At 52.6% G+C, this 26,227-nt stretch overlaps 1 protein-coding gene across 2 annotated transcripts; it reads right to left on the bottom strand.

Annotated features, from left to right (window-relative positions):
- Nucleotides 1-1,654: 1,654 nt before the first annotated feature.
- Ephb3 (EPH receptor B3) lies at nucleotides 1,655-20,219 on the bottom strand. Of its 2 annotated transcripts, XM_021184478.2 has the most exons (17): nucleotides 19,736-20,194; nucleotides 11,833-11,897; nucleotides 9,976-10,648; nucleotides 7,595-7,750; nucleotides 6,587-6,937; nucleotides 6,333-6,457; nucleotides 5,999-6,158; nucleotides 5,805-5,913; nucleotides 5,445-5,497; nucleotides 4,411-4,533; nucleotides 4,059-4,306; nucleotides 3,449-3,664; nucleotides 3,175-3,324; nucleotides 2,893-3,086; nucleotides 2,649-2,804; nucleotides 2,444-2,546; nucleotides 1,655-2,274 (listed from the first exon to the last, which is right to left on the bottom strand). In XM_021184478.2, the coding sequence occupies exons 1-17, from the start codon at nucleotides 19,827-19,829 to the stop codon at nucleotides 2,104-2,106; spliced, it is 3,147 nt and encodes a 1,048-aa protein (XP_021040137.1). In that variant the 5' UTR covers nucleotides 19,830-20,194; the 3' UTR covers nucleotides 1,655-2,103. The 2 variants fall into 2 exon arrangements, with proteins under 2 accessions (XP_021040137.1, XP_021040138.1); XM_021184479.1 differs by having other exon boundaries at nucleotides 1,655-2,546; nucleotides 19,736-20,219.
- Between the last annotated feature and the right edge of the window lie 6,008 nt (nucleotides 20,220-26,227).

Raw genomic sequence — 26,227 nt, 5'->3', positions numbered from 1 at the left:
GGTGTGTGGATAATGGAATGGGCTTAGAGTACGTGCATGTACTCTGGCTGACAGTGGCAGGAGACTGTGGGAAGACAGGGGAAGACATCCATACCCGCCCCCCCCCCCCCCCCCCCCCCCCCCCCCGTGAAGAAAGAAATCATGCAGGCTTCAGTGGGCTGGACGGAGCCGGCAGAGCACTTGTGCACCCCTGGCCTTAGGCTCCAGTCCGCCCTGCAGATCCTGGCCTCGCTCTGAGTGGATCTCCACAGTCAGCATTGTGTGGGGTGGGACAATGGAAAAATTACCCAGGAGTCAGGAGCCACAGACCTCTCACTGATCCAGAGGGCCACCCTCCCAAGGGTAGGAAGCAGGCTTGGGACCTGTGAGCTCTCAGCAAGGGAATGGCAACCATGCCCACATCCCATCCCTTCTCCTGTACCCCTATGCCCACACCACTGACAGCACTGGAAGATGACTGGGGAGCTCCTGCCCACCCCCTCCCTAGAGCACGGGGGCTACTGAGGACCCACGTTGTGGGTGCACCCCCCTCACGGTGAGTATCTACTGCAGGACTCTGGGCACCGAATGCAAGGGGTAGAGAGGCAGTCTTGAGAGCCTGTCTGTCAGGGGTTGGTGAAGGGACCCAGGAGGAGCCAGCAACTTTCCAGTTCCCAGACTGCTTGCCTTTAGATGTTAGCTGAACCCTTACAGTCCACTGCTCCCACCTAAATTTCCAGGAAGCCCTGCTCCACTCGGAGGCTGTAAAACACCAGACTGAGGTGGCCACACTTGACAACCCCTGTACATGCCCATGTTACTAGGCCTACCTGGCCCCTCCCAGTGAAGGGCACTCTAAGTTAGGATTCACAGATATTTCAGAAAGCTATTCTAGGCAGCACCTATGGTTATCCTGGGAGGACTGCATCTGTTATACCCTGCCCGCTTCTGTTTGTTGGTCCAAAGGGACCTGCATCTCTCCCTGTGAGGATGTTGTCCCCTGCACTCTCCCTGCCACCACTGGTTAAAACAGACCCAGGGTGCATACACTCACTTCCTCCAGCCCATCCCATCACCCAGGATCATGGAAGTCCCTTCTCATTTCCATATCCTGACACGCACAAGTTTTCCTTTGACTCCAGAGACTTTTAACCTCTTCTGGACTCTTGATATGTATCTCCCAAGCCTCTCCAGTGTGCAGGCTGTCTATAGACAGGGGTTTCCAGCCTCTGCCTCTAGCGCTGGATGGGAACTGTGGTCAACTTACTAAACATCTCCCTCTTCTCCTGGCTGGGTTACTGAGTTGAAATAAGATGTGGATGTAAATTTGGCTTTGGCTCCAAGACTGGGTGCACTCTGCTTAGTGAAGAGGAGCCACCCTGAGATGCTGGGGACTGATTAACACTCTAGCTCTCCCTCACGGACTCTACAGAACACCACGCAGACTCCAGAGCCTGTCCCCCAGCCACAGAAACAAGGAACTTCTGAGAACTCTATTAGATGCTCAAAGCAATGGGGCTGAACTACAGGAGAAATCAGGCCTGGATAGCCTCACTGTAGTTTCCCACTGACCCCCAGGAAGTTGTGAAGGTCTAGCAGCCCCCTAGTTCCCTCACTGACATGAGGAAATCAAGGAAACCTGCTTTGGGAGGAGGAACGAAAAGGGGCAAGAGAGTCATCTTATTGCCTTTATTTTGCTGTCTGCCCAGCTGGCCCCACTACAGGGCACAGGGCCAAGCTTGTACACACTCATGCTCTCTGTGCAGGCAAGCATGTGCACAACACACACATACATACCCCCACCCCCGTCTTTCACACACACACACACACACACACACACACACACACACACACGTCTCTGGCTCTCTGAGTCAGTCTCTGGGAGGCACAGGCTGCTTCTCAGCCTGCTCCCGCCTGCCCTTTTATGACAGCACCAAGGGTAGGCAGGGCCCTCAGCCCCCAACAAGTCCCTGTGCAAACTGGAGGTACCAGCTGGCTTCAGGATGGGGCACCATATCTCCCCATCCCCGGAGTCTCCTCCTCCACTTCCTGGGGGAGGGAGTACTCTCTGCTTACCTGGTGGGGTCAGACCCCTGCCAGGGCTGGGGCCTGAAGAACCCAGGCTTATCCCCACCTGACCCTACCAGGACCTCCATTACTGAAGCACAGCCAAATCTGAGTTGTGAAGATTCCCCACTGGAGAGCAGGCAGGCCTGGGCCCCGAGGCATCTGGGGAGGGGACATCACCCCCTCTTCTAATCCATCTTCAATATGAAGAGGTTTGGGGCACACTTCCTGGGAGGGAGCACAGGCCTGGAGAAGTCACAGCTAGGGTTCTCCCCCGAACTTCCATCTTCTGGGCCACAGCCAGAGGCCAGGCATCCAAAAGTCCAGCTGGCTGGTTAGAATCCTTGTGCAGTCCTGGGGGGGCACCCCCCCCCCTTGTTGGAGCTGAGTGTCAGACCTGCACAGGCAGTGTCTGGTTCATCTGCAGCCGCATGTCCTGGATACTGCAGAGGATCTTCTTCTGGTGCCCAGCCAAAGTGACCCCAATCCTTAGCAGATCTCTAGACAGAAAAAAACAGTACTCAGTCCCTTCCCTTCTACCCGCTACGCTGGGCTCAGCCAGAGTTCCTGCCCAGAGCCTGCACCTTGAGGGGTACACTTACTCTGCAGTCATCTGGGCCACCAGGTCAAAGGATGCAAACCCAGCACCGACAAAGCTCTCTTTATACCTCCCCATCTTGATGGCATCTAGCCAGTCACCCACTGTCGTGAAGGTCGTATAATCTGGGACTGTGCGGTCCAGGAGGGGCTGGGACATGCTGTGAAAAAAAAAAAAGTGACCTGGTGCATCCATGGGGCTAGGGAGTAGGGTTAGGGTTGCCAGCCTCTGGGAGCCAGGATACTAACCCAGACGGGGCACTGGCGGTGACCTTGAGGCTGGCAGCATTGCGGATAAGTTTATCTAGTGTGTTGACGATTTGGGAGAACTTGGGCCTGAGGTTCCGGTCCCGCACCCAACAATCCAGCATGAGCTGGTGCAGCGCGGTGGGGCAGTCCATGGGGGGTGGTAACCGATAGTCTTGCTCTACAGCATTGATGACCTGGATAATGGTAGGGAATCTGAAATGAGTTCCAGTCCACACCCCGCCAACTCCCACCAGCCAAACACTCTCCCTCAGCCCCACTCACATCCTGGTTGCTCATATCCCAGTAGGGTCGCTCTCCGTAGCTCATGACCTCCCACATGACAATCCCGTAGCTCCAGACATCACTGGCAGACGTAAACTTCCGATAGGCTATGGCCTCCGGGGCGGTCCAGCGGATAGGGATCTTCCCACCCTGGTTGTTGGGGGTAGAGGACAATATACCCTTCACCATGTGACTCAACGATGACCCTGAGCCCTGATCCCTCAGCTTGGCCGGCCCTCCCCTCCCACAAATCCCTCTCAGAGGCTTCCTGTACCAGGGAGCTGGTGTAGGTGGGGTCTGAGGGGTCATCCTCCAGGAAGCGGGAGAGGCCAAAGTCAGAGACTTTGCAGACCAAGTTGCTGTTGACAAGGATGTTTCGGGCAGCAAGGTCACGGTGCACGTAGTTCATCTCAGACAAGTACTTCATGCCGGCAGCAATGCCTCGTAACATGCCCACAAGCTGGATGACCGTGAACTGTCCGTCATTGAGCTGGAGGCAAGAGGTAGGTAGGCTCAGTGGGGCCTGCTGCCTCCCCAGAGGCCCATGGCTGGCTTACCTATTCTCTCCAAGCCCTCTGAGATCATGCTTTGTCCTACTATGTGTTATGAATCTTGTCTCCAACATCCCAGTGGCTCTTGTGAGTATCTAGTATTACCAGCCCTAGTTTATAACTGAGGTAGATAGACTAGGAAAGGTAAGTATCTTGCTGGACTTAGACCACACAGACAGTAAGAGCAGAGTTGGTACTGAAGGCCCAGCTATTTTTCTGCACCAGGCTACTTCTAAACTCAGTATGTGTAGACTATGAATAGGGTCTCTGACTTGGTGATGGGGGCCTGATCTAGCTCTCTGGAGGAAGAGGAGGAATGGGGCTAGTTCTTACCCGTAGAAAGGAGTCCAGGGCACAGTTCTCCATGAACTCAGTGAGGATCATGACTGGACGACTTTTGGTGACCACACCCTCTAGACGGATTATATTGGGATGGTCAAACTGACCCATAATGGAAGCCTCACTTAGGAAGTCCCGCCGCTGCCTCTCCGTGTATCCCACCTTCAGCGTCTTGATAGCCACAAACACCTCCCGGCGGCCGGGCAGTTTCAGTCGACCCCGGCACACTTCCCCAAACTCCCCTGCAGAACACAGCACACACAGGTCACACGACGTTGCCGGGATCCTCCCAGCATTTCACCCATCTCGGCCTTGCAGGACCACTTGCTCTCAGCTGACTACTCACCAGCTCCAATCACCTCCTCGATCTTGACGCAGGACACATCGATCTCCTTGGCGAACTCTCGGACGGCCTCATTGGGATCCTCATAGGTAAAGGGGTCAATGTAAACTTTCATCCCGGGAGCAACTACAGGGAAATAAAGGTGGATACAAGAGGTGGACTTCAAGCCATAGGCAGGAGCTCATATGCAGGGACCAGCCAGATTGGGTGCACTCTGGATAGCCTCTCTGCTGAGCGTGCCCCATCTTCTGTGCTGTGCCCTGGTATCTGCCCCTCCCCCAGGAGAATGCCGGGGAACCACATGAGCTAGACGCTCAGGATTCCTGTCTTTCTCCCTCGTCTCTCATCATGTTCAAGCCTCTTTCCAGTTCATTCTTCCCTTTACTCCTTCCCACTGCCCAGCCTTGTCCAGGCCTTCAACACTATTGCAATAGCCTCCTCATTGGGCTCTCTGCCTCTGCACTTTTCTCACCCAGCTGCCCCGTGTTCCTGGAACAATATGTCCACTGTCTTCCCCCTCACCTGAGAGCCTTTCCAATTACCAGCAGTAGAGTCAAGTCCAAACTCTGCCTGCTGTTTAGGACCCTCCAAAGGGCTGGCCAGACTTCTCAGCCTGGCATTCTCACGGCTGTCAAACCAATCTTCTCACTACCCCCACAGCCGGGCACACAGCCGGGCAGTCCACACCCATCACTTCCTTCCAGAGGCTTCTTGAGCCAGGAATGTTCCCCTGCCCTAAACCCTGTTCATTCTACCACTTCCTGTAGGAAGCCTTCCTCTTTGAACTCTTAGTGTCCTTTGCCATTGGAATTAACACCTAATTGTTTCCTGTGTGTGCGATACTTTGTTTCCACAGGACTTACTGTCTTTGGGACAGGGGTTACATCTTGTTACATCTTAAGACTCTGGAGCTAGCAAACAAGGGAGAGCTCAGGGGACAAGTTGTACTAGAAGCAGCCAGTGAGAACAGGGAAGCTGGAGAGGAGACTGTCTCTAAGGCTGCAGGAGCTGGACACTGGGGACAGGGAGACACTCACTGTATTGCTGTAGCTTCTCTGTGTATTCTGCATCGGGGCCATGGCGCTGCTTCCTGCAGGGACAGAGCACAAGAGGCCTAAGGCAAAGTACTATAGCTCCCGCTGTTCATGGGACCCTGGAGTCCAGAGAAAAGCCAAGGATGGGAACCCATGGCTGGTGGTCAGAGTCATTCCTGAATCTCTGGGTAGGGGTTGAAGTCCTTAGGAGTAGGGAAATGGTACAGAAGACGGGGTGGGTTGGAATAGGCCTTCTCTGACAAGGAAAGTCTGGGCCCGGGATAGCTGTGGCTGTGAAGGGACATGCTGGTTTACAAGTGTTGCAGGGGAGCTTGAGTCTGTTTGTGGGGGCAGCCACGGTACCTGAGGCAGACAAGAGCGATGACCACGACGACCACCATGAAGACAAACCCGGCTACAGTGGATCCCACAATCAGGGGAAGCTGCTCTTGAAGCTGCTGGGCACCTGAGCCTGGATGGTCAAGGATGAGCAGTGAGTGAAGGAATCTGAAAGCTGAGCCAGGGCAGGGACTGGCATGCAGTGGGATGGGGTGTACCTCTTTCACTTGTGGTCTCAAACTCAGCTGGGCGGCTATACTGTCCATAACCCGCTACTGTGCGAGCCCGGACCTGAACTACGTAGCGGGCATCAGGCTGCAGCCCGTCCAGTTGTACGGAGTTCTTCTGGCTGGTTACAGTGGAGGCGATGCCTTTACTCTGCAATGCCATGAGAATGGAGGCATCTTTGGGTGAGTCTAGACCCACTGACCCCCACCCATCACCAGGCTTGCCCTGTGCTGAAGCTCTAATCCCAAAGGCGTTTAATGCTATCTGGGTGTAGTCTTGTCTCTGTGCAGCCCCCAGCCTCCTCCTGCCCTTGGAGATCCTGACCTTCTCAAAGTACTTCATCTCATAGTCCAAGATGACTCCATTAGGCCGCTCTGGGGGTGCCCAGGACAGGGTCAGGCTGCTCCCCGAGCTGCTGTGCAGGTGGAGTGTAGGCACTTCTGATGGGGCTGGAGAAGAGAAGAGGCCCACTAAGGACTCCTGGACCCAGGCATACCTTCCTCAAGTTCAGTACCCACAGGAGCCCTCTGTATCCAGGGCAAGATGACCCAGATCCCCCTCTCTGGTCCCCTTCTCACCAGCCTGGTTGGTGGTGATATTCACAGCTGCATAGCGGGGTGGCAAAGGGCTTTTGCCTGAGACACCATTGACAGCCTGCACCTCAAAGGTGTAGCGTGTGTGGGCCAATAGGTGGCTAATGTGGACCCGGCGCTCTGTCAGGCCCAGCTGCCGAGGCACAAACTCTACGTTGTCATCGCAGCGTGAACAGGTTGCTGGACCCCCAGCCCCAGGGCTCCCACGGCATTTCTTGCAGATAACATTATAAAGGAGGTCATCTCGTCCGCCAAGGTCCCGGGGCTCACTCCATTCAAGGATCAGCGAGGTCTCATTCACACTGGAGATCACACCCCGGGGTGGAGATGGCACCGCTTTGGGAGCAGAAAGGAGAGATGAGTTGGGGGCCCAGAAGCATCCTTCTGCCTGCTCTGCCTTGGACACTTATCCCAACGTTGTCAATAATCTTTCTGCACTTGCTCATTGGGGCAACACGACTCCTGTTCACCCATCAAGGCTCAGTGCAATGTTACCTCCTCCTAGAAGCCTATCCTTGATTGTCTTCTCCATCCTCCATACCTCATAACATCATTGCTCGCACTTAGCATATTACATGGTCATTACCTGTTTTTGCAATTTGGTGCTAAGCTCCTTAATGACAACATCTCACTTTCTTTTACATTCCCTGCACCTGGCACACCAGAGGTGAGGACAGGAAGACAGCACACCCTTAGGTTGTGGCTAGAGCTGGGCCGAGTGTGCAGCAGACAAAGGATCAATGGGCTGGGGAGGTCCTAGCCAGCTCCCGAGGCCTGCTAGCAGCTAGAGAGAACTTGGTAGAATGCAGGCAGATGAACAAGCCAGCTGAGCTGGCTTCTAGTTCAAGGGCGATCACCTCCTCGGGTGACAACGTCAGCATGTCATCTAACTCCACTGAGCTCCAGTTTCCTCATCTAGAAGGGGTTATCTCCCTGACATAGGCTCTCTAGGAAAGAAAGGCCTGCCGAAGCAGAGCGTAGGAGCTCACGTACTGGTGCAGGCGCTGTCTGCCGAGTCTGAGTCTGCACGGTAGAAGTTATTATGGCAGGTGCAGATGCTGGCAGCCGGCGAGGTGGTGCGGCTATTGGGGGGACAGGGGAGGCAGGGCCCTTCTCCTTGCTTTGCTTTGTAACTCCCAGGAGGACAGGCTGCAAGAGGAAAGAGGATGACACATATTTATCTCCCTCTTCTGAGAGAACCTGGCCCTTTCCAGCCTATGTCTTAGCCCCTCCAACTCCCAGACCATGGGGGCAATGCTGGTATTGCCCAACTCCAGCTACAAAGGGCTCTTTTGCCCCACAGAAATCCGTGTCAGCAGATTCCTCTTCACTCCCCCCTCACCCCAGTGCCCATTACCTGGACAGTCTGGGCTTGTAGAGGCAGGGCAGAGGGAAGAGGAAGAGGAGGGGATGGGAAGAGAGCACTAGTGAGCTTCAGCACCCTGTACTCTGCTGAGAGGCCCCAGCCTTCCCTAATGCTCTGGGAGAGTGATTCTTGAGAACCTCAAGGATGCTGCCCTAGCCAGGCTAAGGGCTTCTTGGCAGAGCGCTCCGCTCCCGGCAAACCTCTACCCCACCCACCAAGGAGCAGGACAGGGGTGAGAAAAAGAGAAAAGAGGGGGTAAGAAAACAGCAAGAAGGCTGGGGTCACCTGGAGTTCAAAGGCCTCAAAGCCTCCCAGGGGACCCGTCCCAAATGAGGCCAGAGCCGAGTGCCAGGACACCCTTCTCATCTCTTCTGCCAACCATATTCAGCCCCTGTGGCATGAGCTCTGCACATTCCTCATGTGTAGGGTGGCCATAATATTTATTATTCAAAATCAGAATATTTAAGGAGTGAAAGGGGACACTAGGATTAACAGGATAATGGGCATAATTGGAGAATGTCCTGGACACACTAAAGAGACTTGTCAGTCTACCCATGTGGTGACCTCTGGAGAGGGTCACCGAGCTTTGCGATGCCCGTAGCTGGGGCTGTGCCCTTCTTTAGAGTTTAATCTCCCCTCATGAAGGTGATATTCCATCCTAGATCTTTGAACCAGTGGGGGAGGGGGCAGAGGCCAGGCCAGCCTGGTTGCTATGGGAACCAGCCTGCACTTCCTGCCAGGGACCTGCAGAGTGTTAGTCCTTCTTCGGGCTGTCAGGCTCATCACCCCCACCCGCTCTCCACACTTGGGAAGAGGAAGTTTCCAGCAGGTTCTTAAAGAGAAGCAGAGAGGCCAGTGAGGCAACCCAATACTGGGCCTCATGAGGCAGGCCAGGTTGATGGTCCAGCCCCCCACACAGAGGGCTATGATAAGAGCCATTTTTCACTCTGGGAGGTATAGTCACAAGTCCCATGGAGAAATGGGCAGATAGAAGAGACAAGACCCTCACACCTTGCCCTACTTCAGCCTTGGGTGAGGAATTAATGACAGTTCCCCTAGCTGAGAGGACTGCAGTACAGAATCTCCTTAAGACTCAACGTTCTTGTTGGCAAAATAGGGATAAAACTAGCAATCACTCTACAAGGTAGTGGTGAGGCTTAAAAGAGAACACACCATCGAGAGGATTTTACAGCTAGCTGGGAAGTCAGTATATCATGAGGTCTTATGAGACTCAGCAAGTCTCTGGGCTGCCTAGTGAATAGGACTTGAACAATCCCTGCTCTCCTTGTGTCTCCACACTCCTGGGACCAGGGGATCCCATTAGACGATGACATGAGATCTTAGGGCAGGGCATCGGTTACTTACACCCATACACTCTTCGGAAACGTCTCTACCACTGCCCATTTTACATAGGGAGCCAAGGATAGCGCCATTAAGTTACGTGCACAGGCTCACGGAAGTCGTAACTGGAGGACTCAGGACTAGAGGGACTTTTGGCCTCTAACTACTGTACCAGACACACTGCCTCTCAAGATACCTTAAGGCAAAAAGACGCCCACAGCATCATCCCCTCAGCTCTCAAGAGCCCCTCTAGAACGTCCAAGGCGAAGTATACAGGACCAAGCCTCAAAAGTCTGTCCAGGTTCGCACTGCTCACTAATCAAGCACGCACAGTTTTCCACTCTTTTAATTTAAAGTTCCTGTCTCTCTTGCTCCTCCTCTCCCTCACTACCCCTTCTCTGGTGCTGGGGACTACAAGGAGAATCTGGTGCATGGGAGGCTAGCACCCCACCACTGAGTATGTCCTCAGCTTCAGTGTCCTCTTCTTTCCCCGAGTGAGTCTCCTTTTCTCTCCCATGTCCCTCTTTGTAAGGCGTTCTCTATTTTACAGCAGCTGCTCTCCCTTTCCCGCCCTCCAATCCACATCCGAGACTATATCTAGTTAGATATGAAGTCTGGCTGCTGTCAGGCTTCCTCCCCCCACCCCCCTTCCTCAGGCCCCACTTACCACGGCACTGGGACTCCTTGGCGGCTGGCTCATGGCCAGTAGCGCAGGTGCAGGCACCGACGGGCACCATCCACTCCCCGTCGCCATTGCAGTAGAGCTTGAGTGGTACAGAGACCTCCACAGCGTTAGCGATGCAGGTGCCGGGGGCAATGACCAGCGAAGTGGGCTCAGCCCCCGTGAGGGTCTCGGGGAAGAGTGCGAAGCCTGCAGTGGTGGATGCACACTTCTTGTAGAAGGCACGCACTGAGATGAGTGACATGCAGGCACCTTGGTCCTGGAAGGCCAAGTAGAAGCCAGCCTTGGAAAGCGGCCCGAAGCTGCGCACCTTGGTGTTGACGCGCCCGGCATCGAGCCGCGAGAAGCTCTCATCTGGCGCAATGGTGTCCACTTTCACGTAGGGGTTCTCCATCCAGAAGGGAGAAGAGGCTGAGGCCACATCGCTATCAGCCTCATAATAAAAAAGGTTGAAGGTTTCCTTGCAGGAGCCAGGGATGTTGGGGATGCTGTTGCAGTCTCTTACGGTGAACTTCAGCTCCACGTAGACGCGCTGGACTTCCCGTCGCCAGATGAAACCCGTGCGCAGCCAGTTGTTCTGGCTCGACTCACGCACATTACACACCTGATACGTGCGGATAGGATTCATGGCTTCATCGTAGCCGCTTACTTCTTCCCACTGAGTGTGGAGCAAGTAGAAAAAGAGAATGAGCCATTTACCTCGTGTCTGGAGCTGCTCTATTTACTTCACAGAGGTGCTTCTGTGGTGAGGGGCTGAGTGTGTATGTGCGAGTGAGGCACATACACTTTCTGAGTGCCTATGTTATATAACCTCTCTGTGCCTCAGTTTCTTGGTCTGAAACCAAGAGATAACTAGCATACCTCAGGAATAGAGAACTAAATTAAGAAGGCACCTGGAACAGGGCCAAGACCTTGGGAAGCCTGCTGTTAGTCCTATGTGTTATCTTGGGGCCTCAGTTATACCACCTGTAAAGTGGGACTGACTGGAATTATATGAGGGTTTGGGGAACCAAACAGTGCAACTTGGTTAGCCTTGCCCTACCAAAAGAGAACATTTGGTGAGAGCTGGCTGTCAACACTACCAACACATTTCATCGTCACAAAAATTCCACAAAAAATCCAAGGCTCAGAGAAGAGTCAGAGCAGCTAAAACCCAGTTGACCTGATGACTGCAGAGTCAACAGTGCCATCATACCCCAGGGCCCAGGGGTATGATACCTCCTCAGCCCAGTCATGAGGCCACCAGAGGAAGTCAATTCCAACAGCTGAGAGAGAGTAGAATGGTAGGAATTTAATAGTCAAGAAATAGAGGCCCAGAAAAGTCAATTGCCCTGCTCAAAGGCACACAATATATTAGAGATCTGGGGCCTAGGCCTCCTGGCTCTCTTTTAAAGGTTTGTTCGTTTATTTACTTTATATTTATTTTTAAAGACAGGTTCTCTCACTATGTAGCCCTGGCTGTCCTGGAACTATGTAGACTGGGCTGTCCTAGAATTCACAAAGATGTGTCTGCTTCTGCCTCCCAAGAGCTTCTATTAAAAGCAGGAGCCACCATGCTCTGGCTTCTCTTCCTGGGTCCTGAGGCATCACTCCTTCCAGGGATCCAGGCGGGAGTAGGATGGTCTGGATAGACTTGGAAGGGCTGCTTGGTGAGGGCAATAGGACAAATATGGACCAGCAGACAGAAGAATGAGAGACACAAACATTCACACCCTAGGAGGATCGGACTAAGATATGAGAATGCCACAGGAGCTGAAGGACAGAGGCAGCCCAGGTCCAGGCCTTGGAGGGAGAAGGCTTAACAGCAACCAAAATTCAGTATAGATGATGGGCAAGTCTTACCCCACTCTCTGGATGAGATGTCCATGCCAGCTCAGACGTCACCCATTTCGTGTCCATGAGAGTCTCTGGGGGAAGCAATAGAAGGAAAGATCAGGGGCTAACCTCAGAATGAGGGAGAAGTGACCCAGGAAAGTCAGGGATGTAAGAAACAAGTTTCCGTCTGGGACAGCCTCTCCTCTCCCAAGTCTCCAAAGATGCCTCCCCTTTCCTGACCCTGAAGTCATCCCCAGAGGTGTCACAACTCCAAAGATGTGTGACTGGCTTGGTAGGGGTAGATGTCCACCTTTGACCCTAGGCTTGGGTTAACTGAGGCTGGAGCAAAGGCTGGTTCACACACCTCAGGCTCTACTAATCTTCACACAAAGGGGCCAGCAGGGCCTTTATCCTGGAACAAAGGGCTGTGGGCTTCAGACCCAGCAGTGTGGGCCTCCCCTGACTCCATTCCCAGCACAAAGGCCCAGCCTCACACACTGCCCTGGGGAAGAGCAGTGGCAGGCCAGGGCCTGCTCCCAGCCTCCTACTCAGCCACCTGTGGGGGTTGAAGCAAGGATGCTCTTTGAGGTAAAAGGACCACCGATGCCTAGAACTTAATTCAAAGCTTCGTGAAATCCCTGGAGAAGGCACTGCTCACAATCCTCTACAGAAGCGGGATGCCCACACAGAGCTGGTCTAATTAACAAAACTGTTAGGACATAGAGCAAGGGGCTGAAGGCAGTGCACGTCTGGGTCCAGCTGATTCAGTAACAAACCCCTTTAAAGGAGAGAGCCAGGCATGGAGGCAAGAGATGCCTGTAATCCTAGCACCTGAGAGACTGGTGCTTGGAGGGCGAGGAGTTTCAGCTTAGTGTGGGAATACATGGCGAAATTCTGTCTCAAAAACGAAAACCAACGCCCCCCCCCCCAGTAAAGCCCAGAAAACTGGAAACTGGCTGTGTGTCCCACCAAACTTCTCCCTCCAGGAAGTGTTTCTTGTATCTCCAAGACAGGTGAGTCACTTTCCTCTGTGAATCAAGGGACAACTGCCCCTCTCTGTTTTGAGCTCCAGTTCCTTGTCAGCTCGGCTTGCTCAGCCATGGGAGGGGCACCTGTAATGTTCTACACTTGATCTTAGCCAAAAGGCCGAGAAGAGATACCTGTAATGTTCTAGACATAAACTTGCACCCCTAGAATCGGTTTCTGAGCTTTGGCTAGACAACTGAAGACAGCAAAAACCCAAGATCAGACCTAGCATGACACCAGGAAGGGAAGGGACAATCCCCTCCACACCCCCTTCTTTCCTGTAGCCTGAGACCCAAGGAAGCCTCAACTTTGGACTTTAACAGGCAGAGACACCCCAGAACGTCTAGAGGCTGTCGCATCCTTGATGGGACAGCTGAGGGTCTCTAGAAGGTATGAACTCCACATGTTCCTGCAGAAGACATCAGAGAGCCCAGTGGGGGGACAGGGCAGAGATGAGTGGACCCAAGTGGGTGACACAGGGGCACAGTTTAAGCAGGCACTCGCTACAAGGAGCCAGGCTCTATAACTACAGCAGCTGGTGGCCCTTACTAAGCTGTCTTAATGGCAAGCTGTCCCGGCCTCCTCTGGCAGACAGACCTACAGACACATATTTGTCCTGAAGGTGGTCCTTCAGGAAAGCAGAGATGATCAGAAGCAGGGACCTAGAGATAGCACAGAAAGCAGGGCCTTAGCTGGACCAGAAGATGGTCCAAGTTGAACGACTCTGGCAGACTGGGACCAGACAGCGGGATGCTGGGCAGCGGACTACAACAGACAGTAAGATGAAGAGACAAGGAGGCCCAAAGAGACATCGACAGAGAAGGAGATTGCCAAGTGGCCTCTTCCCCAGCCGGCAGCCTGTAATACTCCTGTCCCAGGGAGCAGCCGCTCCGCGCTGAGCCAAGCGCACACCCTCCCCCAGCCAACCAGCCGGCCAGTCCGCCTGCTTGTCTGCCCGCCGCCGCCTGCCGCTGCCCGCCCGCTGGAGCAGGCAAGGGCTCCCACAGCTCCCGCGCGCTGCCTCCCTCCTCCCTTTCCCTCACTTCCTTCTGCTCAGCCTGTGCCAAACCCATCTGGAACTGTTTAAACCCAAATATTCAGCCCCCTCCCCCCTCCAGCCAGATTCCTCCACAGTTTAAAACAAGCCCTGAGCAGGCTCCGGGAGGAGGGGAGGGGGAGGAGAGAGGGGAGGGCTGGAGGCGGGCGCAGGAGGAGGGAGAGAGGGAGGCTCTTCATTTCTGTTTAATTTCTGGAGAGGGAGGGAGGGGATCAGCCTTTGGCCATCGCTCAATCTCGGCACATTTTTCCCATTAATGAGGAGAGGACTTGGGTTTCCAGGCCTGTGTGCCTGAGGAGGGGCTCGGGCTCCGGTCACCAGGGTGGGGAGGAGGCGGGCCGCTTTGGTTTCCCCTCTTCTCTTGGGAGAGGAGGGGTCTGCTCCTTGCAGTCTGCCCAAGCACGGGAGGGAGATCTAGGGCAGACTGAATTATCAGTGGCCTGGTCTCAGAAGGACTGACTGGGTATAGCACCCATCTCTACCCACGGTACCAGAAGGGAGATCTTTTCTCTGCTGTGAAGACACGTACTAAGAACAAAAGAGCAACGTGAGCAACCTCCAAATACTCCTAGCTGCTGCTTCCACGCCAACCCCTTAACCAGGTGGCTGTGGAGGGAGATAAGGACGGCCACCCCCTAGACACAGGACTTGTATTGTTCTTAAGAGTCAATGGGAAGCTATCACCATGCTGGTGATCTGGAACTGGGGCTGTGACAAAGCACCCTTTCGGTTGTCCACCGGGCCACAGCCAAAGCAAGTAGCTGTGGCAGCAACTGTGTGGCTCTCACCTATGCACAAACACAACACTTGCACAGGCAGTACCCAGTGCTCTGTGGCTGAAGTTGTTTCCCACTACTGGGACCAAAGAAGGGAAAGTCAACACATCTGGTGGACAAATCCACTCGGAACCACCCACAAACACGTACACGGCCCCCACACAGCTCTTCTGACAGATGCATGTGGCACAAACAGATTAGTCTCCTTAGACATTCACAGAGAATCTTTCCTACACACAGATCCAGCGTGCCCTAAGGCAGGCCCACTCTCGGCCACACAGCCTTTCTAGGGACAGGCACGCCCAATCCAACAGCACATCCTCCCCTCACACGCCCCATTGCACAGCTACAAGGCACACCATCCTGCACAGAAACTACAAACACAAGTACTAGTTTCCCTGCACATCACACGGCAAACACCACAGCACCACGAAGGGGCACGGAAACTCAATCTAAGAATCAACCATCAACGGGGCAGTTTGTGGCACACATTAATCCTGGGAGGCAGAGGTAGGACGATCCCTATGAGTTTGAGGCCAATAAAGTCTATAGAGAGAGTTCTGAGACAGTCAGGGTTACACAGAGAAACTTTTGTTTCAGGGGAGAAAAAGCATCAATCATTAAAGTTAGTGTAACGACTTGGAGGTTCTACAAGCAGCAGACACTCACAGCAAGCATGCTTTTCTTTGAGGTAGACCTATGGAAAAGTTGGGGGAAGGAAGGTGCTAACTCTTACCCTACCTCTCAAAGAGGCAGGGCAACCCCAGATCTACTTCCTGTTGTCCTAGCTAAAGCAGGAGCAGTCAGTCAGGTCACAAGGCTGGGGGTGGGGCAGGGGCATTGAGATGATTCTGGGTGTGGCTGGGTGCGGCCTCCTCAGGTATAGCCCCTGCCTAAGCAGCAAGCCACTTCCCTGGCAGCAAAATGGTAGTGTGTGGACTCCTAAGCCTTGGGGAGGGAAGCATCATTCAGCAGTTTGGCTCAGGAGCTGGCGCTTAAGTTTGGAGAGCTGGCATGATGGGGACACTGTGGAAAACCTGGTCTGCCTCTGAGGGTCTCCTTTGACTACACTTGTGCAAGAGCACAGCCTGAGATCCTTGCTGGCCGCCCTGGTGAAGGGCCAGGCCCACTCAATTTTACTGAGATGCCAGACTCCACAGCACCTCCAGGTTCCAAGTCCTCCAGAGTAAACCCTGGAGCAAAAGTGTCACCTTGGCCCAGGAAACAACAAACAAGAAGGGAGACAGATCAGACCCAAGAAGCCTTTGACTTAAATGCAGGCCAAGAATTCTGAAGTGAAGTGGCAGGGAAAAGTCATATTTCACGGTTAGGGAAGCTGGGGGGTGATGGGGGGGGAGTATCACAGAAGGGCAGGGACAGAGAACAGGGACTGGTCAGAAAGGAGTGCCCTGAAGTCTTCACAAGTTGGAGAAAACTACCCGCCCCCCCCCCCCCCCCCCCCCCCCCCCGCTGTTCTTACCCCCATAGAGTTCCTACCTTGCACCTAAACAGGGGATCAGGTTCCTAGTTTCTTATTCCAGTCATGGGTCAGTTTATGTTCATGCTTGTACCATCTGGGAAGGCGTGAGAGGGAAAGGGTTTGTGGGAATCCTGACCTTGTGTGTGTGTGTCTAGGTGCATACACTCAGGTAGGTGTAGTGTTGTTGTTTTTCTTTCTGTTACTGTTTCAGCTTTTTTGCTTTGAGTGCCTAACTTCCTCCGGGTCACTCTCCCATCCTTAGCTATGGTCCCTTGGTCTCCACATCAGGGATGGTGGGAGGGGAGCATCTCTGAACAGAGAACACATTTTGTTTTTCATTCTTTCTCTCAGATCATGGGGATTTGTAATTAAATAAACCTGAGAAGGAGAAGAGAGAAGGAGAAGCATGGGGCAGGGAGCCCAAAGCCTCAGTGTTTCCACCCTGGGCTGTCTCTGCCAGCCAGCCTGGACCATGGACATCTGGGCCTGGCACAAGGCCTCCATTCCTCCCCAGGATGCCGGTCCCAGTGGCCCAACCGGGAGTTGAAGCAGAGGCCATGGGAGACTTAGCCTAAGGATAGCCCTTGGGCCAAGGGGCCACTCCCACCCCATCAGGTACCCAGCTGCCACCCCCCCCTACCCCCACCCAAGCCCGACAAACCAGTTTGACTCAGCACAACAGGCAGGTCTACAATTTTCAAACTATGCAGGCCTGGTGATTCAGCCTCTTCTGCTGTTTAATTAGTGGAAGGCTAGTGGCGGAGGCCTTGCCCACAACAACCTAGGCTTTAGCTCTCAGCTGCTTGGGCCAAAGTGGCAGTGGTGGCTAAGAGGAGGGCAGTGAGAAACAAATTGGTTCTGCCGCTGTCCCTCCTTAGATCTGAAGTTCTGGCTGGTGACAAACAAGACCGGTGGGGAGGAACAGCAGACAAGAGAAAGAAGCAATAAGCATAAGTAATCTAAGACCATCCTGGGCTGTCTCTTGGCACTTCCCAGATTCTTAGGGTCACACCAACGACCTCAGAGGACAGAGGCTTGCCGCTTCTACCCCAGGGCCTCTACCCCAGGGCCGGACTTAACTAGTCCGGCTAAGTGAGATGTCCCCACTCCACCTTCTACAAACTGGGAACTCTCCTTTCACAGAAAAGTCTCTTCTCTACTGGGACTTGACTATCCTTTCTCAAATGCATAGGATCTGTGGCTCAGACACTGTTCCTCATCCCGGGCCTCTCCACTGAACACCTCTTTCCAACTGATCTGGGTTAGTGGAACCTAGAGAAATGTCCTTTAAGGAAGATGAGTCCCGATCCCAACTAAATGGGAAACTGAGAAGAGAATGAACAGGAACCAGTGTCAGGCAGCTTGTGGGTACACACAGCTCAGGGACTCCAAGTCTATCTACAATGAGACTGTTGAAGAGAGCCAAAATACAGGGCAAACCACTTGAAAAGTGTGTGAGTTGGTGACAGACCATCAATACTAAGGAACCAAAGCGCCATGCTCTTGGGATACAGTCTCCAAGACCTGAAGTCTCCCATCACAGACTCCCAGAAAGACAGCTGGGATTTTGGCAGGGCCCTGCTCTCTATCTCTTTCCTCTTTGGAGCAGCAGGGAGATAAACCCCAACTTTCCAGTCCACCCTCTCCTCCTTCCGTTCAGCCCCTCCAGCAGGATAAGGACACTTCTTATTGCTCCCCAAAGAGCAGACTCTAGGGTGATAATGGTAACAACAACAGCTAATCCTTGGATAGCAACAACTGTGCTAAGTCCTTTACACATAGTAACAATTCAATCCATACTATTTCCATGTCAGAGCAGAGTGGAAAGATGGTAGGTCCTTAGACCTACCATCTTTAAGGAAGGCAATGATAAAATCCACATTTGTAGGCCCCGCTATTTTCCAGAGACATCCTCACTGGCCTAGCCTCCCTCGTTTTGGCACTAGTTCTGACTCCCATTCATAGTTGATCACAAGGGCCTCTCAGTCACCATCAGCTCCTTGGCCAGTCGCTACTAGCTAGAGGCTGCCTCAAAGGGTCTGAGGATCGTGAGGGATGGAAAGGAGGAAGGGAAGATCCCCCTCAGGTACCCTTAGCTCATCTCTCCGAAACCACACACCTCCACCACCACTCCATTCTCGGCTCTACCACCTACCACTACCTACTGCACCCCACAAAAGGGGCCACGGGACCTGATACACACAGGTGACACACAGTTTAGGTGTATGTTTCAGCGTGCATGCGCCAATGTTGCCTCTCCTGCGCTAAGATAGTCCCAGACCTGGGAACTCAATAGGCTCCCTGGCTCACACCCTTCAAGCAATCAACAACAAAGCCCTATGCTGGTTTCTCACGCCTGAGATCCTATCACACACATGTGGGTGAGTGTGTGTAAGTGTGGGTGCAACCTCTGTGTGTCTGTCTAAATTTGCATGTGTCCACCCATGTGAATAAATCCCTTAGCACAGTGGCACCAAAATTCCAAAGGCCAGAAGCCTCTCTGAACTGTTTCAGAGATTTTTGTTTTTTCTTCCTAACCTTTAAGTTTACACTGTGAATTTATGGAAAGGAAACCAACTGCATAGGGATCGTATTTTGTTCCTCAACTAAAAAAGTGTCTGCATCTCACCAATACACCAAAAATTAAGTACTGCCTTCATTGCAATTTTCCCTCAAATTCTTTGCTGCCCTCCCTCAACATTGAGAAAGGGTTTCACCCCTGACTTAATAGGTTTACAATTTTTGTAACACCAGGGGACTGTATGTGCCTCTAGACTGTGTTAGTGACCGGTGCCTGTGTTCCCTGTGGGTTCACGTCAAGTGGCGTAAGTGTGAGCTCTCTTGTCTGGGCCAGCCACACTCGGGCTGTTTGTCCAAGTTCAATTTCTTCCCAGTAGCAGTCTTAGTAGGTTTCACAGAGCCCACAGACAAGGCTGACCTTTTCCCGCCGCTGATGACTAGTAGCCACTCGGCTCAGGTGCTCCCCGGCCAAATCCCTGTTGGTGAGGGTTCAATGGAAACTAAGCCCTCCGAAGGTCCTGCTGGAGGTGGGGGTGGGGTGGGTCCGAGAAGGTTTACAACAGACACGCACACCTCTTGTGTTGCTGGCACTTGAGAAACCATAAACAATGACAGGCCCCCCTGCCTCTCCACCCCCGCAGCCATCCCCTGACAAAGCGGGGTGCACACAATCACGCTTACTGTTAACTACAACGGGTTCCCAACCAGTGCAGCCCCCAGCCCGAGGAGCTCCGCTTCACCCGCCCAAGCGCCCAGTCCCGCAGCCCCCGCCTTGATGCTGAGTCGCCCACATTTCCTCGCCTTCCAGAGGTGCGAAACCCCGAGGGTCTCGTTTCTCTGCTTTGACTGTAGGCTATTCCTACCAAATGGAAAGAAAAAAAAAATGCCCAAAAAACAACCCACGGCCGAACTGCTGCTTTCGGGAGTCGGTGCTGAGTCCTGATGCTAGCAATTTCCCCAAAGAGGGCTGCGGAGTCGGCTCGAGCCTAGAGTCTCCTTGGACGTGTGCTCAGCCCACGACCCCACACTGCGGGGCTCCCCGGTAGCGCGCGGGACCCCGACGCCGCTCACCTTCCAGCGCCCAGCAGCCGGCGGGAAGCAGCAGCGGCAGCAGCAGCGGAGCGAGCAGCGGCAGAAGCCCCGGCGGCGGGCGGGCTCCGGCCATAGCCCGGGGCGCTCGGTGGGGGGGCCGAGCCGGGCCGCGCCGGCGGGGCTGGGGATGCCCGAGGAAGAAGGCTCGCGCACAGTCCAAGAGATCCCGTCAGGGAGGGGGAGCAAAGCAGACGGGCTGCTCTGTAACCGAGGTGTCGCCCAACCCGGTACTCCGGGTAGATGCCGGCAGGTCGTTCCCGCGGGAATCTGGACGGACCGGTCCAGGAGGATCCGGGGCGCTGGGTGGCTTGATGCCCGATGACTCGGGAAGCGGAGGGTGCAGGTGGTCGCAGGTTCTCGGGGCACAGTCCACTGAGGCCGAGCTCAGATCCCGGGATCCTTGTGCGCTCGCCGTCCGGGGTAGGAGCCGGTATCTGGCTGCGCCGCTCACGTACTCACTTCTGCTGGTCCTCGCGGTGGAGCGGCCGCTCTGGGCGAGAGGGGCAGGGCTACCTGCCTGCCCGTCAACACTCAGGCCACGCCCCCAGAGACCGGCCGCCCACTCACAGACCGCCCAGCCAGCTGGTTCTGCTGCGAGAGCACTCTGCTGGAGTTCAGTTGGCCACTCTTCCACCGAGCCCACCCTCGGCGTCCTGGGGCTTGCAGCAGGAGGAGCCATTGAAAAGATGAATTAGACTGGGCGGAGCCACACTGTCAATCAGTCAGGTAACCCCGCCCCTCTCTCCTATTGGCGATTAGTAACCAGCTCCAGTCCTAGACGGTGATAACCAGATAGAACGAGCTGGGGGCGCCCCCCTGTGGTTAGCAGACCCATGGGATTCTGTTAAGAGGCTTTTTTTTTTTTCTTCCAAGCACATCCAGACCCAGCACAGGCCTTAGCGAGTAAGGAAAGAAATGTGGGGCGTGGGAATTACCCACCCCGGCAAAGCCCGCTTCAAGGGACGCTCAAGGGTTTATTTATTCGTCTATTCGATTGTGATCATTTATTAGAAAATATTTTTTGGGCACCCACAATGTTTCAAAGTGGCTAGAGCAAAGAAGCGTTTATTATTCCCGGAGCCATGTGTTAACTGGTGGAGGTGGGTTTAAAACTCACAGCGGGGCTAACAAGCATTCCTACCGGGAAAGAACCTAGTTTTTCGAAGCACAATGTTAGGTCTAAGGAAACGGGATCTAAGCGACAGTATACAAGATGGATGAGTAATGGTGTATTGAGGATGGAAGGCAGTGCTCCGGGCAGAGATCATACACTTTTGTGTTAAGACCTAGAATCGAAGAAAAAAATGTTCAGAATAAAGTTCAGAATCGCTTGAGTGCAGAGTCAGAGGGGAGAGAGGGTGAACCGGCCGAGGAGAAGATGAGGGGCCCGGAGGATACGGTTTTGGACTCACAATGTAGCCTTTCTCTTGAAACAGGGGGACATTACCTTATCAGATTGGCATGTCTGTCCTGGGAGGATGACAGGCAGAGACAGTGATGGAATCCTGGGGGCTAGTGAAGGGGCCATGTAGTGGAAGGGAGGATGGTGGCTTAGACCAGGGCGATGGCTAGAAGAAAGAGCCAACAAGGAGAGTTTGAAGTGTATTTGTGCCTAGGTGAATGAGAGAGGTGCCGGGGTCGGAAACATCAAAGAGAGCCTCTAGGTTACTGTGATGGACTTCTGCCGGTTCACTTTTAGAACATTTACAAGGTGTAATAAACACGCTGAAACAATACCTCACACTTATTCAGGGTAGGTGTTATTATAGACTCGTTTTACAGACAAAACTGAAGAAAGAAAGTAAAAGAAAATACATAGACAAACTGGCGTGTACAAAGGTTTGGCAGTTTGCCCCAAGTTACAGGAGCTGAGCCCAGGACAGTGTAGTTACAGACACTCTGCTTTCTTAAAGAACTAAGGAGCACCTTAGCATGTGTTCAGAACCTCAGGCTGTCCCTTCCCACCTCACATGCTAGGATTCAGAGTATCTGCAATGTGGAGCTCAGGATTCTGTATTCTAACAAGTAGGTGGTTCTGATGTGTACTGAATTCTAAAGTCGTAACCACCATGCATCCTCTCATGGGCCTAAGGGGTGACCACCACTCCATGGTCCCTCAGAGCCTTCCATACCTCCCCGCCTGGTTTCTGGGCCAAAGAAGGAGAGCTGAGTTTAGAGATGGGCTCAGAAACAGGATAGACAGACTGACTTGTCCCTCTGACCAGGAAGTACCCTTAAGACTCCAGTTCAGACAAATCAAAGCAGGGTGGGGTAAGGTCATGGGTCCAGAGCCTAAGGGCATTGCTTTGAAAGAGCTTTGTCTCAATGGGCAAGGCTGAGGTGGGTGTGGATGCATGAAGCTGGGGTGGGGGTTGCCTTATGCAGAGGCAACCTGACCTAGTGAGCTCTAAAAGCTTACAGAAAGCTCTAGTCCACCGAAGGGATCTTAGAAACCATCATATCCAGTTCTCAGTTGTGGGACTGGAGATCCCAAGATGGAGAGAGGGGACTGCTTGTCCTATAGCCCTGGAGATCTGATTGATGTTGACCATTGTGATTTTCAGCAGGTGGCCTGGGGGTAACACATCCCAATTAAAGCCTTGCTTATTGTAAGGCAGATCTGTGAGGCTGGCACTCCTGTTTACTCAACATCTGTGCCAGGCTTGGCCTCACCCTAGACAAACAGCCCACCAGGCGGCAGGCACCAAGCTCCTTTGTTCTTGGGTATGATAGCAAAAGCAGGTAATGGGGGCCTGTCCTCACCGGATGTTGGCACCATGGTTCCCACGGGAATGCTTCCTGACCTTAGATGTTGACAGACTGGAAACCATCAAAGTTCTGATGGCAGCAGCAGCCAGTGGCAAAGGGTGATGAGCTGGCAACAAAGGGTTGGAGATGGGGGCAGATGGACATACTGGGACTGGAAATCAATACGCAGAAGGTCCCTATTTCTCATGTTTCCAAGTTGAGATGCTGAGCAACCCAGCAATTGGGCTCTGGCCTAGGACTTTGAAGGGAAGAAGAAGAGCTCTGCTATACTAAAACCATTTCTCTGACCACATCATTGTTTGCCGGGTTTGATTTTAGGAGAAAGCTTGATGCTCAGAAGCATCCAAGTCCAACTTGGCAGGCCTGTGCATTCAGCAGCTGTGGGGTCTATAATAAGATGCTGAACTTTCTGAGCCCAAGAATCCATGTGAGGATAAGTGGGTGAAGGTCTTCTCTCCCTCTTGGGCTACTGTGATACTTTCACTAAGGACCCAAAAAAAGCGGGTCCCCCTCTGATAATGAATGCCCAGCTTCCAATTCTTTCTGCAGTGTCTGCAGACAATTAGAGGAATGTGTGCAGCAGTTAAGGACTCCAGGTTTCCTTTAAAGAGATGAGAAAGCTTCTGGTCCTGCCTTGAGTTAGGGTGAAACAAAGAAAGAGAACTTGGGGCAGGAAGAAGTGGTGGGATTAGTTCAATAAATGTTTCAGAGGCACGGAGCCCAGTGGGGAAACTGGTGTGAGAGCTGCTGGAGACGAGCCTGCAGTTGTACCAGATTGGTCCAACAATAGGGGAGACAGAGCCTTATTTAGGAGAAAAGGGAAGAACTTGGAGGTGAGGTCGATGCAGGAAGAGGATTGGAGATGGGGGTGGGCAGGGACTGGTTTTTTGGGGGGCGGGGAGTAGGGGTTTGTTTTGTATATACTGGCTGAATGTGGGAGGTCTGTCATACACCCAGTCCCACCTTCTCTACTGATCTCATTTCCTAGTCTTTGAACAGCCAACTCTGGTCTCCCTGGTAGTTAGTAGTCCTGCCTCAGGATTCTGACCTGACTGTTCTCTCTGCCTGGTGCCCCTTCCTTCAGCTCTTCTCCAGAGCACTTCCATCTTAGCATTTGGATATCACCTTAAATGTCACCTGTCTGGCCCCTTGGGTTTTCTCCTCCTTCTCCACACCATGACTGTCTAGTCTATGGCGTGATCTGTACTGGTTAAAACTACATTATTAATCATCAGTTTACACATATATTTTCTCCCCTGATAGAACAGAGGGTAAGAACTTGTATTTGTCACTGATCTTCCAATGAAGACCAGTGTTCTTCATGAAGTACCTGCTCACTAACAACTTGCTAAATGATCAGTATATATGCAAGCACCAGGTAGTTTTAGCCATTTCTCTGGCCCAAACTGGAGGCAGACATTATTAATCAATCCCAGACTATTTTATCCATGTGATATTCCATACAGTTATTGCCAGCCCGCAGAAAACTGGCACATAAAGTTATAACCATCTGCTATTCCTTCTTGCTTCTTACACAGCTTTGTGTGAGTCTTTTGAAAGCTCAGTAGTCTCCATCCAATGTCTAACACAAGATGTAGGGATAACGTTTTCACCTCTCCTGTTTACCTGGATCCCAGTCTAGACATTACTGTGTCTAAACAAGCATTATATCCAAGATGGGAGGCAGGCTGTAGTCTAATCATCCTCTTGAGTCAGATCCACTCCTGGACTTTTCTGCTTTTCTGTTTTATCAACAACTCTCCTAAAGGAAAGGCCGAAGGGACTTTGATATGTAGTTCAAAAATCCCCTTATTTTTAGATAAGGAAAGAAAGTCAATGGAGCCACAAAGCCAACCAAGCCTAGTGCCCCACATCTAGCACTTACCTGAGCTGCAGACCTGTCAATCAACTCCTCCTTCATATGGGAATAAGATGAGAGGGCTGTTGCTCCAGTATACTCTAAGCGCTAGTAGGCAAACATCCTAGCTTCCTTGAAGGCTCAAAGCAGCTGACCCTGGCTATTCCTAGTTTTTTTTCTCTCACTTCCTAATCATCTTTTCATAGGAGGTGAGAAAGGTGCAGCCCCTCTATCCACAGTAGCTTTTGGAAATTGCCTTGAGCTGTTATTCCAATGCCTGCTAAGGCCTCTTGGCAGCTTCTTGCCTTTCTCCCCTTCCCACCCAACCCGACCGACCCTCACTGTTCTCTTGATGTTATTCTGCAGTGTTCCTTCTGAAGCTAGAGCTCTGTTTAGCTTCCCTTGAGGAAAGGTAAAGGTGTGGTTGCAGTATTGACAAAACCTCCCTGTGCTCTTGGATAGAGGATCTTTAAACATCTTCCCGAGAGGGGAACGCTTTTGGGGCCTTTGAGTCTGCCTGCACAGTTTGCAAGTGGTCTCTTTGTGTAGAGGAGTTCATTTTCCCCCCTAGGAGCTATTTGAAGAAATATTGATGTTTGAAGGAACAGAAAGGCAGATCCCTGCTCAGAAGGACAGGGAGAACCCAGGGGGTTTCAAAGGTGCTAATTAAGGACCAATACCTACAGCCATTTGAGAAAGTTAAGAACTGGGGAAGACTCACAGGCTTTTATGTTTAATTAGGAAGTAGGGAGAGCCAGGGCCTAGAGGGACTTTTTTAGAAAGACAGATTTTAGCATGATATTTAATGTTCAACCAGCTTATTGAACAGTTATCATGAGCCAGGTACAGAACTGCAACTATGAGCCAGTAGACAAAGGAGTTTGTGTCAGGGGAGTGGGGCGGGAGCGGAGGGAGAATGTGAGTGTTACAAGATAACCATGGAACACCAGAGAAAAGAGGTTTAGACAGGGCGTCTGACCCAGTTGTCAAAGACAGCTCTGGTGAAGTCCAGGGAAGCCTCCTGGGGAAGGAGGCTGTAGAGAGAAACTTGACTGTGGCTGAGAAACCAGAGGGGGTGGTGATCAAGAAAGAGAATAAGCGGTACAGCCCTCAAACCTAAAAGCACACTGGAATCACCTGGCAGGCTCTCAGAAAAAGAACACTCACCCCAGGGAGTCTTCTCTGTGGCAGGGTCTGTGCACAGGTGCGTTTTTAAAGCTGCCCATTCTAATAATGTGGGGGGCAGGGAAAGGGGAGGAGGGAACCATGGGGTTAGGGCTGGGGTGCTGGCCCCAGTAAAGTGCTTGTCACACAAGTATAAAGACCTGAGTTCAGAACCCCAGCATCTGTGTAAAAGTCTGTGTGCCAAGCAAGTACCCAGGATCCCATCACTGAGAGGTGGAGACCGGATCCCAAGGGGTTGCTGGTCAGCGAGTCGAGCCAATTGTGGAGCTCTAGGTTCAGTGAGAGAATCTATCTCAAAAATTAAAGTGGAGGCAACATTAACTTCTGGCCTCCCCATGCATACACACATGAACACACACGCGCACACACACACACACACACACACACACACACGTCAACAGATAAGTACCAATCATAAAACACATGTTGTAAGGTAGGAGGTATGATTCAGATAGACACAGCAGTCAGTAGTGCGTTCTTTGCTTTAGGAACGTGCAGCTCAGAGGAGACATACAGGAAACCATGACAGCATGACAGACAGGTTCTAAAGCCTCAGGCAGAGCTATAACTGCTGGTGGGCCACTGCTTTGTAAAATTATGCCTGTAGAAGAACTTTTAGTTTGTATTTCCTCTTCCTCCTTCCCCTCGGTGCTATTGTA

This window comes from Mus caroli, chromosome 16, assembly GCF_900094665.2.
Source record: "Mus caroli chromosome 16, CAROLI_EIJ_v1.1, whole genome shotgun sequence".
NCBI lineage: Eukaryota > Metazoa > Chordata > Mammalia > Rodentia > Muridae > Mus > Mus caroli.
This window is presented reverse-complemented; position numbering and strand designations above follow the sequence as displayed.

Excerpts from the sequence above, each read along its gene's own strand:
- Ephb3 (XM_021184478.2), bottom strand. The coding sequence starts at position 19,829 with ATGGCCGGAGCCCGCCCGCCGCCGGGGCTTCTGCCGCTGCTCGCTCCG. Across the intron at positions 5,498-5,804 it reads ATCGCTCTTGTCTGCCTCAG|GAAGCAGCGCCATGGCCCCG; the intron begins GTACCGTGGCTG and ends CTGTCCCTGCAG. Across the intron at positions 3,325-3,448 it reads CCACCTACACCAGCTCCCTG|GGTGGGAAGATCCCTATCCG; the intron begins GTACAGGAAGCC and ends CCCAACAACCAG.